General features: G+C 49.1%; 4 protein-coding genes across 4 annotated transcripts; 1 reads left to right on the plus strand and 3 right to left on the minus strand.

The window, feature by feature from the left end:
* Window positions 1-26: 26 nt before the first annotated feature.
* On the minus strand, window positions 27-1,190 carry ALT_1534 (uncharacterized protein; the record flags this gene model as incomplete). Its single annotated transcript, XM_033558506.2, has 1 exon — window positions 27-1,190. One exon carries the CDS (start codon window positions 1,188-1,190, stop codon window positions 27-29), a length of 1,164 nt encoding a protein of 387 aa, XP_033414397.1.
* A 1,611-nt stretch (window positions 1,191-2,801) lies between these two features.
* Window positions 2,802-4,318, minus strand: glfB (putative sugar phosphate/phosphate translocator At4g32390; the record flags this gene model as incomplete). Its single annotated transcript, XM_033558507.2, has 6 exons — window positions 2,802-3,170; window positions 3,230-3,637; window positions 3,702-3,919; window positions 3,973-3,978; window positions 4,053-4,120; window positions 4,185-4,318. 6 exons carry the CDS (start codon window positions 4,316-4,318, stop codon window positions 2,802-2,804), a joined length of 1,203 nt encoding a protein of 400 aa, XP_033414398.2.
* A 4,088-nt stretch (window positions 4,319-8,406) lies between these two features.
* ALT_1536 (protoporphyrinogen/coproporphyrinogen oxidase) lies at window positions 8,407-10,350 on the plus strand (the record flags this gene model as incomplete). The annotated part of the gene is made up of 6 exons (XM_033558508.1): window positions 8,407-8,489; window positions 8,571-8,640; window positions 8,701-8,781; window positions 8,851-9,201; window positions 9,265-9,690; window positions 9,763-10,350. 6 exons carry the CDS (start codon window positions 8,407-8,409, stop codon window positions 10,348-10,350), a joined length of 1,599 nt encoding a protein of 532 aa, XP_033414399.1.
* A 1,752-nt stretch (window positions 10,351-12,102) lies between these two features.
* ALT_1537 (uncharacterized protein) lies at window positions 12,103-13,040 on the minus strand (the record flags this gene model as incomplete). Its single annotated transcript, XM_089599179.1, has 3 exons — window positions 12,103-12,267; window positions 12,328-12,915; window positions 12,975-13,040. The coding sequence occupies 3 exons, from the start codon at window positions 13,038-13,040 to the stop codon at window positions 12,103-12,105; spliced, it is 819 nt and encodes a 272-aa protein (XP_089456325.1).
* Window positions 13,041-14,712: the final 1,672 nt, after the last annotated feature.

Below are 14,712 nucleotides of genomic sequence, written 5' to 3' on the forward strand. Positions count from 1 at the left end.
TGTGTCGTCGATGAACTGCTTGCTTTTTAAGTATCAATTTCCATCCCCGTCGCCATTCCTACGCTATTGTTCAATCCCGCGCACATATCGCTGCTGACTGGCTGGGCGCACATCGTTTGCAGGAGTGGGAGGCCCGATTCCATGGTGGTGTTCAGACCTAGAACGCCTGGGCTGTTGTTACTGGATTGTCTGTCTGCAGCATTGAGAACTTGGTTTTGCTCAAAGATTACGGGAACCGAGCGGAGATTGTGCACGCATTGTTCCCAGGAGGAGGCCACAAGCTGAGCCTGGGTGAGGTCTTCGCTGAAGAGATAGAAGGCCGGGGTGATGGCGGGCCCGGCAGGGATTATTGGTGTCGCTGTGACCAGGTACGCGTTGAGCGCGCGGTTCTTCATGAGGATCTGCGAGTCCAGAAGGTACGCTGCGAATTGCTTGTCGATGTACTTTTTCCAGCCACGCACGGCGGCCGCCATGTCGACGTCGTCGGTAAAGATTCGTTGCCAGCTGATTCCGAGGAGGTGGGTTGCGTCGTCAACCTGGGGTTCGTTCGGGGTTAAGGGGCTGGTGCGGGCTCCAGCGTTGAGGAGCCGACGGTTGTCGTCGTCGGTTGTCTCGTGAAGTCTTTGTTGAATGTGGGCGAGCGTGATGTCGTCGACACGGGAGGCGGATGGGTCGAGACGCTGAGACTTGCGGCTGTGGAGCTCGGAGGAACCGACTTGGGACCGCGACGAGACAGGAGCCGCCGTGGCAGCGGCGTTTTCGAGCTGTTCTTCGTACCACGTGCCTGTCTGGCTCTCTGCAGAAAGAGCCATACCGGTGCGAGGATTGATCAGTGTCATACCCTCCCCATAGATAGGCTCCTCCTTGGGCGCTGGCGCTGGCGCGGCCACTGCAGGCGCGCTCGAAGCATTGAGGGCTTCTTCAAACTCGGCTTCATCTCGCGATCTCTTGCGCGAAATTCTGGAAGAACTGGCTGCGGTGTTGGCCAGCTTCGGTGCGGAGAAGACATTGTTGGAGAACGACGAGGAGGCCTGTGAGTGCACGCCATTCCTGAAGAATGAATTGTGAGACGCGGCAGAAGCCGAGTCGAGCTGCGACTGGCAAGGGAACTGAACAAAAGCGTGTTCCTGGCGAGGAGATAGGACCATGGCGGGCCCATCCGCAAGACCGCTGAGGAGCATTGGGCACATGGCGAGTGACTTGCGAAGGTGGTTAGGAGGGGAGAATCCGAAACTGTTGCGTTCTGTCCTGTTAAGTGAGCTAATAAAAATGAGCTAGAGTAACCTGCAGATGGAAGCAAGATGGTTGAATGACGCCGATGAGAAGAAAAGAGATGCGGAGGAGGCGGTGGTTGTCAAAGGGCTCGGAGAAGAGAAGTAATGAGGTATATCAGAAGACGGCCGTGTGTTGTTGGAGAGACTTTGAGAGATGAGTGAGTGATGGAAGGTGAGGAGAAGGAGAGGAATTGGGACGAAAGAAGAGGAAGGAAGAGGAACACAGGAAAGGTGATGACAACAAGTGTGAGAGCTTAGATCCACGGGATCAGCGGAGGGAAGAGAGATTTGGAAGAAGAACGCGTGAACAGGCGCTGACGGATGCGGATCTTTTCTGCGTCGCTTAGAGCTTCTTTGGATGATGCGGAGAGAATTTGCCTTGATACTGTAAGATACAGTGCCAAGCCCTGCAGCACTTGCAGTGTTGCTATGCAAAGCACGGCGGTGCCCCGGCAGCCGCATACCGTACAATACCGTAATGATTTGCAACCCCCACAAGATCCAGATCGGCCTGTAAGGATTGCCGCATTATTGGTTGATGGGTCACCACGCCGGTCAATGCAATGTGGGTCTGCGTCCTCATAGAGCCAATTTTATTGGTCAGAAAAAGCACGCCCTGTCTGCGCGTCGGCCCCTTCTGTGCGCCACTCCGCACAATTATTGGCCAATCCGGCTGTTGCTGGCCTGAGGTTTCAGCCGGGTCATGATTGGTCCGTAACTGGGGCCCGCTTGGCAGCTGCCGCAACAAAATGTGATTGGGAGCCTTGCAAATCGGCCGAATGCCTCAGGATAAAACCGGCGTGGCTGGGAGTTTTCTCGAGGAGAGAGAACAAGATAACCAACCAAGGACCTCGACCGTCATGATGATGAACATAAGGTAATGTATTGCATTTCTCGTCCATCCAAGAAAAAAGCAAACTCTATTTTGGTAGCACATGAGAAGTATCCTATATTCACAGGGAGAAGATAAAAGGGATAAAGAAAACGTCGGCGAGAAGGAAGTTGAAGAAACAGAAAACAACACACATCCGACACCGGAACCTCGTGCTAATCTAACATGACAGTCAATGTTCATAGGAAAGATGGCAAAAACAGTAAACCTCTGTAGTCCCCGTACGGACGATGTCCGTGATGCAAAATGCGGAAAAGAAGGGAATACCTCCGAAGGTCAAGGCATATCATCTGGATGTCATCGCATCTAGGAAGGCGAGACCGGCTGCATTCCCTGCATGTCGCCGAGCCAGGCCGCCAGTCGGTCAAACATGTGGACGATCTCAACGGAAGCGCGCATTAATTCAGAGAGGGTGAGGTAAAGAAAATATATGGCCAGTGACATGCCTTCAAAGGGCTTCAATATGAAAAGTGAATGGAAAGTATTAAGCCAGACTCCTGCCGTATGGAATCTTGCGTTCTATTTTGCTACCGCCAACAAGTGACGAATAGCTCTCACCCAGCAGTATCTGCGTTGCCGCATCTCATAGGAGCATTCTCGCATGCTCTTCCTATACGCAGATTTATCCGCGTCCCTTAGGCATTTCCAGCAGTTGCGCCGCCAAGCATGCCCTTGACCTTGTCCACAGACTCGGGGGCATAGCTGGGCGCCATGGAGCCGATCAGCAGGAAGAAGATGAGAACAACGGCACCGATGATGATGGATTTGCGCTGAGCGGGGTGGTTGGCACCGTACTCGGCCCAGGACCGGTTGGCCTGGCCGGCGTACTCCCTAATCTTATCGCCACCAAGCTTGTAGTAGACCAAACCGATCAGAGCAATCGAGTAACCGAAGAATTGCAGAGGGGTAACAGGAGTCTGCCAGATCATCATCGATGCAGCGACAAGAAGGATATCTTTCAGTACACCACACAGGGTCATGACAAGGGAGGAAGTCTTTCCGATCTGCGTTCAAGTGTTAACGACCAAAATGGGAAATGCGAGGCTGGCAAACACTATCTTACCAGGAACACGACGGAAACGTTGAGCAGGAAGGCAACAACAGCGTTAGCCAGCAAGGTCCAGACACCAACGTTGTAGATGTGGCCCATAGTCAGGTTAGGCACTTCAACGAACAGGGCAGTGACACCGTTCATCACAGCGCACACAGGAGCGAAGTAGTACAGGGAAACGAGAGGGTCCATCTTGAATTCAGCAGAGCTGAGAAGGCGCTGAACCATGACCAAACGGGTGGCTTCGAAGACAATACCGCCGATTTGGAACAGGAAGCCGATGAAGACGAACTTGATCTCACCAAACGAGGCAATGACGACACCGACGACAATAATAGCGACGTTGAAGAGGACCTTCAGGTTGACGGGGGCCATTCCCATAGCCCAGGTAGCGAGCAAGACAGCGACAGGAGTTGTTGCCTATGTACCGTCATCAGCAATTATCGCCCAGCGACGTGGCAAGTTGATCGGAGCAAAAACACACCTTCAGCATCTGGATAAAGGCCACACTCAGGTACAGGTATGTCACGTTACCGCAGATCAAACTCAGGGAGAAGAAAAGACCAATAGGTACAATAGCGCGCAGGTAGACCCGTCCAGTCATCTTCACAGTCTTGCGGCCATCGAGCAGAGTTGTTGTGCGGGCGAGAACTTGAGTCATGAAAGTCGCAAATGCCAAGTGCCATGTTGTCAGGATGATAGCTGGGAACGATTAGATTTCGCTTGACGAGATATAACGACAAAATAAGACTTACGGAAGCCTGGACAAATCAATCGTTAGTAGGCTGGATGAGAAAACTTGATCGGCTAAGCGAATCGGCCAGATTTCACTTACGGAATTGTGCATAATCCAGGATGTGCTTGTTGAACAGGATGACGCTGGAACTCAAAGCAATCCAGACACTAACAAAGCCTCAGCATAACTGATTCATCGTTGTTGTACCAAGAAGTGAATAGTTGTGCTCACCTCACATAGACGGCAGGGTGGAAGGTAGGCTTGGGAGGCTCCGACTTCTCAGCGGCGGGGTTGACGGTGGGCAGGGTAGGCTCTGGGCGAGAGACCTCGCCGGAGACTCTGGCTTTTTCTCCTTCGTTGCTCATTGTGAAAAGTTGGCTCTGGTCGGATAGGAATTGCTTGAAATCGAAAGGGCGCGGCCGTAGAAGGCTGCTCTGACTAAAGCGCGCAGAGGCCAGGGGTGAAGCTGGAAGATGAAGAAGAGGAATAGAAACAAATGTCTAACGAGTGGGATTAGAGTTGGTCAAGAATGATGAAAAGCACAGGAGCCAAAATGAAAAACGAAATAGAGAACAAGCAATGCTTCGACCGAAGGGAGATGGATGAAGTTGAGGTATGTGACGGAAGAGGAGAGGGGAGACGGGAAAGAAAAAGCAGCGGATAGGATATGGAGGTTTCGTCTGTGAGCAGAGAGGTACCCCGTGCTTAACACGGAAAGAAATAAAAAAGAAATTGTATTGCGTAAATCTTCAAGGGTCGGGGATCAAACACGGGTCGGGTTGGATTAGGGGCTAATAATCTGGCTCAAGTGAGCAAAGGCGTGGTCGTACGTAGTCCTAGTATCCGTGAGTAGATGTCGATAGAGCTGGCTGGACAAAATAATAATAATAAAAAAAGAAAATAAGATGATAGCGAGATCGTGGGCTGGGATGAGGTATGTCGTTCGTCGGTGAAAGTGGACACTGAAGCTGGCCTTAGCAAGCGCTGTCCTCTAAATGGTGTACGTACAGTGGTGCCAGAAGCAGCCGAAAACTTAGTTTAGCTTAGGGGGTACTCCGTAAGGTATGCATATTCCTGCTGAAAGCATCTCCCTCTTGATAATACCTAGAGCCCTTGGGACTTGGACCACTTGGAAGAAGTGACAAGAATAGTGGTGGTGGGGCAGATGGGGCTAAGTTCAAAAGCAGGCAAGTCCCAACCAGCATTACTGGATGAGGTATCGGCTAGTACCAAATCAGAAGTTGAAACACCCGCAAATGGACCTTCGAGCGCCCAGTTTCAACTTTTTTGCGTTCTGGCCAGCAACGATCAGAGTTCCGACTTCTGAGGCCAAGTGGAGTGGAAGAGGCGAGACCAAGAACAAATTGACTGTGGTAGTGACTTTCGTACACTGTGTTGCTTTGGTATGATAGTACCTCAGAAATGGCGTGGAATAGAGTACCTACTATGCAACTTGCAGTGTGCATCTATTTTCTCTGGTGCTACAGAGTACAAGGTACATACGGAGTAACTTCAAAGATAAGATGCGTTCAAACTGAAATTGAAGGGTCTAAAGTTTGGACTTTCGTGTACCTGGTGGTGGAGGTACCCAGAAGACCCAGAAGAGAGATCTAATTGCTCAAGAAGAAATGCTTACAGAGTGCTAACTATGGTCACTCGTGGCGAGCACCTGGCTGCTGGTGAGCTTTTTGTACGTCAGGTATCCACTTCTCTATCCTAAGTCCTTAAATTCTTAGCCATCCTGCCCCTTTTCCAACTTCATGGTCCCCCAGACCTGAAGGTTTGGCACATTATTAGTTGGTACTTCCAGCAAGCTCCTTGAAAGAAAAGCTGTGTGCCCTATTATTGAACAAAGTCATGGAAATAATTATTAACAGGATTTGTTCACTTCATAGGCAGTTCATCAATATGATAAAACAAATAAATTTCATAAATTTCTTTTGACCCCCAGTGAAGCGTCCAAGGATGATCATTTTCCTGCTGACCTCCCGATCTTCGTTATACGTACTCCCATCATCAATTCATGGACTCTGATTGAAGGATACGACCACAAACCGGCAATATCTTGCAACATCGAGCGTTGATCGAAATTAACAGTGACCTGCTTGTCACCACCTGCATTACGCAAGCAGTCTGAGAGCCAAGCAATCCAATACCCGCCACTTATCCATAGCGCCGCCGCGAGGTCCCTTACCTGTGGGGAATGCGGCGATCTCAATCCAATGAGCTTTGAAAACCTGACGCTATCACGCCTTGGTTCCCTGGTGTCGCAAGTACCCGACTTCTTGTGGCTTGCACTAACCTTCACCTACCTAAAGTAGTCTATCAGGGACCAGCTGGGCCAAGGACATGGGTAATGAAATTTATTGGAAACGATCAGTCAGGGACCCACGAGGATATGATTTCTGAGTGTCCGAGTGCCTGCAGTGTTTGTCTGCTTGTTTGTAGGCTATGGAGTGTCTAGAGAGAGTGCCTACTCTACCGACGACCCCGAATACTTGATCTGTCAGATAAGCATCGCAATGTATACTAAGATGCTCTTGATAAGTTCCCAAGTCTCCACGGTTGCCCGAAAATCAGACAAGCAGAGGATTCCAATGGATCTATATAGATCCACTGCCCCACTGCGTCATCCAATGCAGAAGACAAAACCAGCATGGGCCTTGATAGCCGGGGAGTAGGACGGTACAGAGATTGTATCTTTGTGGTGAGGTACATGTACCTAGTACTAGTTTTAGTACTACGGAGTAGGTCCCTGACGCCTCGTCATCAGTCAACTCCAGTGGAACACGGGCGTAATCAAGGTGATCAACGGTTTGGCACAGTTTCTGGAAGTGATCTACAATAATAATTAGTGTTTCCCTTCCCAGAGAAGCTAATCAGCGGGACCCTGTTTCTGAACCAGCCTCTATGCTGGATCTGCCAAGCTATCAGTTTCCGAGCAGCAAGCTTTGACCAGGACGTCGCAAATGCTGGTGAATCCGAAGAATCATGGACAGTCGATGTAGATTTGTCCAGTGCCTATCTACCGGAATACAGAGTAGAGGATGGTTATTTCTGGATTTCTTTTCTTTCGGCTCATCTGAAGTGGACAGGGGAATATCTCTCAGTGTTTGATACGGAGTTCTACGACGGACATCCTAGACTTACTCCCTTGAAATGACTGAAGCAAACCACCGCTGTAGAGCTCTCTACAATCTATCTACATCTTCCGGATGGAAGCGATTGCTAGAATGACGGCCCTCTCATGAGACTGGTCATGAAACATACACAAAAGTGGCTTTATTCAATCAACAACCGTTGCCAGCACAGAGGAGAACGAGCCTGGTATAAAGTAGATACTCCGTGTTGGTAACCGAACCAAAAACGGCTGTTCGCACTCCGTGCTTCTGTTACCATGAACGATCAGATGTTGAAGCGGTCACCTAGTCTCCGCAAGTGACATGCTTGAGGTCTCCGGCTTGCAGCCCCAGCATCTACAGATTTAAGGAGGAACCTGCCACCCGAACTAAGCCTCGCTAAGCTGCGGAGCGCAGATAGAACTTAGGTCTGACATTGAGATAAAGATCATGATATGCCTATGTTGCTTTGGGATTGGCGGATAAGCGGATACAACGTTGCAAGCAGCTGGGTTACTACCAGGCTATCATCATTGTGATCCGCAAGGGGTTTAGTCACGTCTGTGTAGCTGCCAGAGAAATTTGATACAAGATCAAGATCTTTATTTAGGAGACGTAGACTTAAGGTTGTGATACTAATGGGGTTAGATATTGAGGTGCAACCAAGCGCCCTCTGTGGCTATCTACAGAACTATGATATAACCGGCTGAGGATTGAATATTAGGTATGTTAATACTAAGGTACAGACCTCCACCAAATACAATAGTGAAATCATCCAACAAGAGAGGCAGTAATACCCAGATGGCATAAAGAGACTCTTGTGGTTGGTAGTACGGAGTAGTAGGGTTCGTGGCAGCGATGGCCCTTTAGATAGGTCCAGAAAAGTAGAAGTAACAATAAATTGCTGATAACCGTGGATTATCTGCCCCAGTTGTTTCCAGATCATTTCCAAAATAATTCTTAATATTCTCTTTTTTTTCTTCGTTTTCCTTTTTTTTAATAATGCATATTTATTATTATCATTTTTAATAATATATTGTTATTATTTTTTGGGATGGTGGCCAATTTCCCCTTTTTTCCCCCTCCCCCTTTCAGGGCTCAACTAAGGTACAATCTGCCACTGCTGGGGCCTTTGACTATTGATTGGCCTCAGGACTTTAATTTGAAACAGGCGTTCCCCACAGCTTGTTTGTCACGTTTCGTTCTCCCGACCGCTCTGTGATACACCTATCTTTCCTCCCCTCCTCCTCTCTCACCGTCTTCCTGTCTTCATCCCAAACTCCCTCGTTTGCTTTCCTTTATATTCTGCAGTCTCCTGCAGTTTGGCAATTTCTATGCTTAGTCTCGCTCGCAGAACTTTGAATCGCGTTCCCAGCTTCCAGGATATCCTACAAGGCAGGATGACCCACCCTGATATGTAAGAACTCTGCCCTCCCGAAGCTCTTCAGGGGTACGTTGTTTTTTTGCGATGAAACTGACATTGCGGGTTTTCCTCCAGCTCCGTTGACGTTCTCGTCATTGGTGCCGGACCTACTGGTCTTGGTGCTGCTAAGCGTCTGAACCAGATCGTACGTCCTTCAATGCCGATTTCGCAGCGCAATTGATCGCAAAACTGATGTCGACAACAGGATGGCCCCTCATGGATGATTATTGACAGCAACGAGACTCCTGGTGGTCTTGCTTCTACCGATGTTACCCCCGAGGGATTCGTACGTTTATCTTTGACAGGACAATCAATTGATCCCGCATTCGAGACAGACGGTCTAATAAATTCCTAGCTTTACGATGTCGGTGGTCACGTCATCTTCTCCCACTACAAGTATTTCGACGACTGCATCGATGAGGCGCTTCCCAAGGAGGATGATTGGTACACCCACCAGCGTATCTCCTACGTTCGCTGCCAGGGCCAATGGGTCCCCTATCCTTTCCAGAACAACATTTCCATGCTTCCCAAGGAGGAGCAGGTCAAGTGCATCGATGGCATGATCGATGCCGCTCTTGAGGCTCGTGTCGCCAACACCAAGCCCAAGACCTTTGACGAGTGGATTGTTCGCATGATGGGTACCGGTATCGCCGACCTATTCATGAGACCCTACAACTTCAAGGTCTGGGCTGTGCCCACTACCAAGGTACGTTTGAAAATCGGACATCGGATTGTCATCATTTGAGAACAACAGGCTGATGGAAATTAGATGCAATGCGCCTGGCTCGGTGAGCGTGTTGCTGCCCCCAACCTCAAGGCCGTGACGACCAACGTTATCCTCGGCAAGACCGCTGGTAACTGGGGTCCCAATGCTACATTCCGCTTCCCCGCTCGTGGCGGTACTGGTGGTATCTGGATTGCCGTGGCCAACACACTCCCTAAGGAGAAGACCCGCTTCGGTGAGAAGGGCAAGGTTACCAAGGTCAATGCCAACAACAAGACGGTGACGCTGCAGGACGGCACCACCATCGGCTACAAAAAGCTTGTCTCCACCATGGCTGTTGATTTCTTGGCCGAGGCCATGAACGACCAGGAGCTCGTTGGTCTCACCAAGCAGCTCTTCTACTCTTCCACCCACGTCATTGGTGTTGGTATTCGTGGCTCTCGCCCCGAGAGAATCGGTGATAAGTGCTGGGTAAGTCAATACTACAGGCTCAGTCTCCGTCCTTAAGCCTCTGTTTTTCGTGCTAACGTATGGACCACTCAGCTCTACTTCCCCGAGGACAACTGTCCCTTCTACCGTGCTACCATCTTCTCCAACTACTCCCCTTACAACCAGCCTGAGGCCTCCAAGAAGCTTCCCACCATGCAGCTTGCCGATGGCTCCAAGCCCCAGAGCACTGAGGCCAAGGAGGGCCCTTACTGGTCTATCATGTTGGAGGTCTCCGAGTCCTCTATGAAGCCCGTCAACCAGGAGACTCTTCTGGCCGACTGCATCCAGGGTCTCGTCAATACTGAGATGCTGAAGCCCACCGATGAGATTGTCTCCACCTACCACCGCCGCTTCGACCACGGCTACCCCACCCCCACCCTGGAGCGTGAGGGTGCTCTCACTCAGATCCTGCCCAAACTGCAGGACAAGGACATCTGGTCTCGTGGCCGCTTCGGTAGCTGGCGCTACGAGGTTGGCAACCAGGACCACTCCTTCATGCTGGGTGTCGAAGCCGTCGACAACATTGTCAACGGTGCTGTTGAGCTCACTCTCAACTACCCTGACTTCGTCAACGGTCGTCAGAACACTGAAAGACGTCTGGTGGACGGTGCTCAAGCATTCGCCAAGAGCAAGGCCCAGTAAAATGTTCCTTTCTCATGTACCATGATGGTTTTGATCAAACTATGTCAATCTTAATACTGAATGATGTCTTCAACGGGAAAAATCTAGAGGCGAGACTGGGAACAACGGAGCATTTTGCTATTAATTCGAGACGTCCGAGAACTTCTCTGCCGGCGTTTCATTCTGTGAATCACCTTACTTTCTTCTTCCGACCACCTTTGCACTTTTAACATTCTTGTTATACCATTTCTCAGACCTAAATCATGTTGTTAGATTTGCCTCGCATCTATTATATACCTTGCCCTTTATTCTGGTGGATTCGATCATTCTGACCCTTCTTTGACTGGCTTGTTTGACATGAGGTGGTTCTAAGATATAAGGCTGCTGCTGTCAGACTTTGCTTTACTACAATATATCACTAATCAACCAGAATATAATCTATCAATTTGAAGCAGCCTGCTTTGCGCTGTATCTCATCTGTAGAGCAATTCAGGCGCTTTGGGCCTGTTGACAAGAGGATCGCTCAAAGACAGGATCAGAGTACATGTTCTGGGGGTCTAATGGTATATCCATCTCTCCAGCTACAGAAATTCACAATGCTTCTTTCACAGACTATCCACAGAATGGCCAATCAGTAATCAGCCTGATTGCTATCCAGTTTCTCTTAGGTACTATGCAGTACTTACCCAGTTGCATCTTGACGCTACAACTGAGACACAACAGCATACTCCAATCAGCAATACCGCATTAATGAAAATGACAACGATCGCCACATAGATAGGTAGATATTAGTTAGTCATCACAGTCTCGCAAGCCACAAGACTGCATCCTGCGGCCTGTGACATAACCTGTGCTTTAAGGTAAGGTAGCCGATGGTGTACTCCGTAATCTGCATAAGCCCCCGATTGGACCAAAAATAACGTTAGACCTTTCCGCTGCCCCGACGGCATCACCCATGGATCTATGACCGTGAGCAACACGCGTCCAGGGGCGATGATATAATCAGTTGTTCAACCTGTCAACCTGTCACAAGGATGAAACATTACGGGTGGTCAGTCTCAAAATAGGTTGTCTAATCCCCAAATGGAAACAGAGTGATCTCGGATGGCAAGCTTGGTCTGGCGGATCTACAGTCTCACTTTCAAGTTCCGCCAGTCTGTGGCGAATGGCGACTTTGGGGTTCGTGATGATTCGTGGGAGTCATGGGTACAGGACGCGTAAGTATGGAGACGGGTTTGAGGTTAAGTCTCTAAATAACTCATAGCAATATCTAATTCTGTAGACAACAATTTGGACCCCAATCAGTGTCTCAAAATTATACAGGAATAGATCGAAACACGTATCAAGTCTCTACCCGGTTGTCACTCTGCTTATGTGAGATTCTGAGGCTAATGACCTAAGTTTACAGTAGAGCAAGCTGAGTCTCAAACAGTGACCCCCAGGAATTCACATTTAGGATTGCTGTTTCATATGACAGCCTGAAGTCTATGGATGCATATCTCAGCATTTCACTCAATCAACAAAAGTGGATGTCTTGAGGGAAGATGTACAAAGCATATACAGCCAGCAGGAGCTACAGTGTAAAGATGGGACTGGGACTACCAGCAACGCCGCCAATTTACGAAACACATGCACTGCTTCTGCAGACTTCGGTATTCCACTTTGTTGGACACTTCAAAGGTCACTGCTAAGAATCAGTTGGGTGCTTGCATAGTCCCTACCAATTCTTGAACACTCCTCCATAAATCAGATGTTGGTTTAATGCACACTCTTTCACTCACGGCCCCATTCGGCAACAGGCCTGTCTCTCAATGCAAGGAGTCCAAAATCGGTAGCGTCATCCTGAGCAAATGGATCATCCAACTCGGCAGTGGTAGCATCGATGTAGTCACGAAAGGCAGCTGAGTTTTCAAATGCCGTGAGATGAAGAATATTCTTCTTTTATCAGTCATATGTCAGCAACACAGAGTTCTGAGACCGCATAGAATGGGTACGCACAATATCTGTTGGCTCGGAGTTTCTGCGCCTCGCACATGGTCTTTTTTTGAAGATCAGGTACTCTGCAAGAGATTGCTTGGAGCTTGCGAGTAGTGGCGGATCTGTACCATCAAGGACTTCCTCTAGAGCAGGCATACGATTTTCATCGGTGCCTGCCACTTGATTGCCATGCTGAGGCGTATCAGAGGTCAAGGCAGTCTGTGCCCCAACGGCCGGCTGCTGTTCCATATAAGGCACTTGCTGTGCTATGCGAACGGCCTCTTGTCCCATGAGAGCCGCCTGTCGATGCAACCAAGCGGGTTCTGGCACGAGGACTGGCCCCTGTCCTTGATTTTCTGCGGCGAATTGCTGCCCAGTAGTATTTATGAAGATCTGCTGTGCCTCAAACCAAGCCTTCCAGCGTCTCAAGCGACGATGGTCCTTCATGCGGCGTTTAAAAATGTCCCCAACACTCTCGCCCTGCGCTGAAGGTGGCCCAGGATTTGGTCCTTTCTCGACATGTTCGGGTATTTTATGCTCGTCCGAGGCCACTGGGGCATTCGTAGCGCCGGCTACACGCATGCCATCGTCGGTGTTGTTATTCTGGACCTATTTCTGTTGAGACATCACAATTCAAAATGTCTTAATCTCAGCATAGTTACACTCACGTTTGGGAGGGTCTGGACCCGACGATGTCCGTTGACTTCGCTCGGGTTTCTCGAGTAGTCTTCCATCAAGCTTTTTGGAGAATATAACTCTCTATCAACGTAACGAGCTTCAGGAAGGCTGACTGAGTGCGATGGTTGCAGTCTCAGATCGACTGTTTTGATTGGAATCCCAATTTGGGAAGAGTCGGTGGGTTGAGGATCGTCGGAAGAATCCAGAGATTCAGGATAACGGGAATGCCTTGGAGCAGTAAGTGAGCACTGACAAAAGAGTCGAAGTGAATGTGAGAATCTTTCTCGAGGGTCAAGGTCAAGCAAACATGTTTTTGCGTGGTGAAAGCTTGAGCTGGTGAAGTCCTGTGAAGTCCGGAACACTCTAGGTGTTCTTTCTTGAGTCAGATCACACGGTGCCCTTGCCAATAATTGTAACCTTGATTGCTGGTACGGAAGACATGACTTGTCTATAGCCTTTGAAGAAGAAGCTTGTAAACTAACAGACTCATTTAGCAGACTGGTTCTACAGAAACAGTCGGTATGTTGATGCGGCCCTGCGCTCCTGTCTGTCATATGGGGATTTCCGTTAACTAAGGAATCATGATTGCAATTGCAATGAAGTCTATCTGTTAGTTTCTCCTTCCCACTCAGATCCTGCGATATGGCGGTTCTTTTCATCTCAGATGCCTGTAATCCACATTGGGATTCTTTGTCATTTGATGGCAAGGGAGATGAGCGATGGGTGTCCTGAATATCCTCCTGCAACAAGCTGGTGTCGTTATTTGCATCGGATATTGAACTTGAGATCGACTCTTGCTCCTCACTGTCTGAGACACAGTCAATGAAAGGAGCTCTCGAGCCTATGAAAGCCGCGCCATCACAGTCCACGGCCCAACGATGTACGGGCGGTTGGGGCAGCTGGGAGACTCGAGCTTTCTGGCGGAGAATCGTTCTGTCAAGGTGAGATTGAACGTCTTTCTCGGAGAGAACTATGGATGTCTGTCGGAACCGGATCATGACGGTTCGTGGTGGATTGGCTAAAACGGATGAGGATGACAGCATAGAACGGCCATGTCAGGAATATTGACGCAGACGATGACTCGCCGTCAAAGTACAATGAATCCGTCCGTGATACTTGTAACTTGTTTACCTGACCCCATTTGACAAATGGAGAAAGCCCATTCGCGATATAGAGATGAGCCGGGAAGGAGCCGCGCAGTCGATATTCGTGGTCCAGCTATTTATATATTTATATAGTTTCGAGTTACCCTGCAATTACGGAGAACAGAGCAACTGCGTAGTAGGTAACGTGCTCGTCAATGACATAGCCCAATAGAACCACTCTATAATAGTTCTAAACCTTTCACTGTGAGAGAATGCATGTAGTGCACATCATGAGATAGCTATCCACTGCATACTGCATACGTCAAGTCGAATGTGGCATCATGCTTTATGCCTGATACCTCAGGCATCAATCTATATCAGGCACAGCCAAAACGACAATAGGTATCTATATCAGCGCAATTACGGTAGCAAATAATCTAGTCAATTTCATCTCAAGGTTCGAAAATAAGTTCGTTATCCTACAACAGACACTCAGTCTCCAGCATTCTTTTCTCTTCTGTCTTGTCATCGCTGTCCTCCAATCTCCCTCATTTGGGCCCCAACTCGACTCAGCCTCTTCCGCTGCATCGCTACGGAGTACCTGTTATTATTATCTTTTTAGTCCCCTCCTCTAACCGCTTTT

The sequence above is a fragment of the Aspergillus lentulus genome, assembly GCF_001445615.1.
Source record: "Aspergillus lentulus DNA, contig: Alt04, strain: IFM 54703, whole genome shotgun sequence".
In the NCBI taxonomy this organism is placed as follows: Eukaryota; Fungi; Ascomycota; class Eurotiomycetes; order Eurotiales; family Aspergillaceae; genus Aspergillus; species Aspergillus lentulus.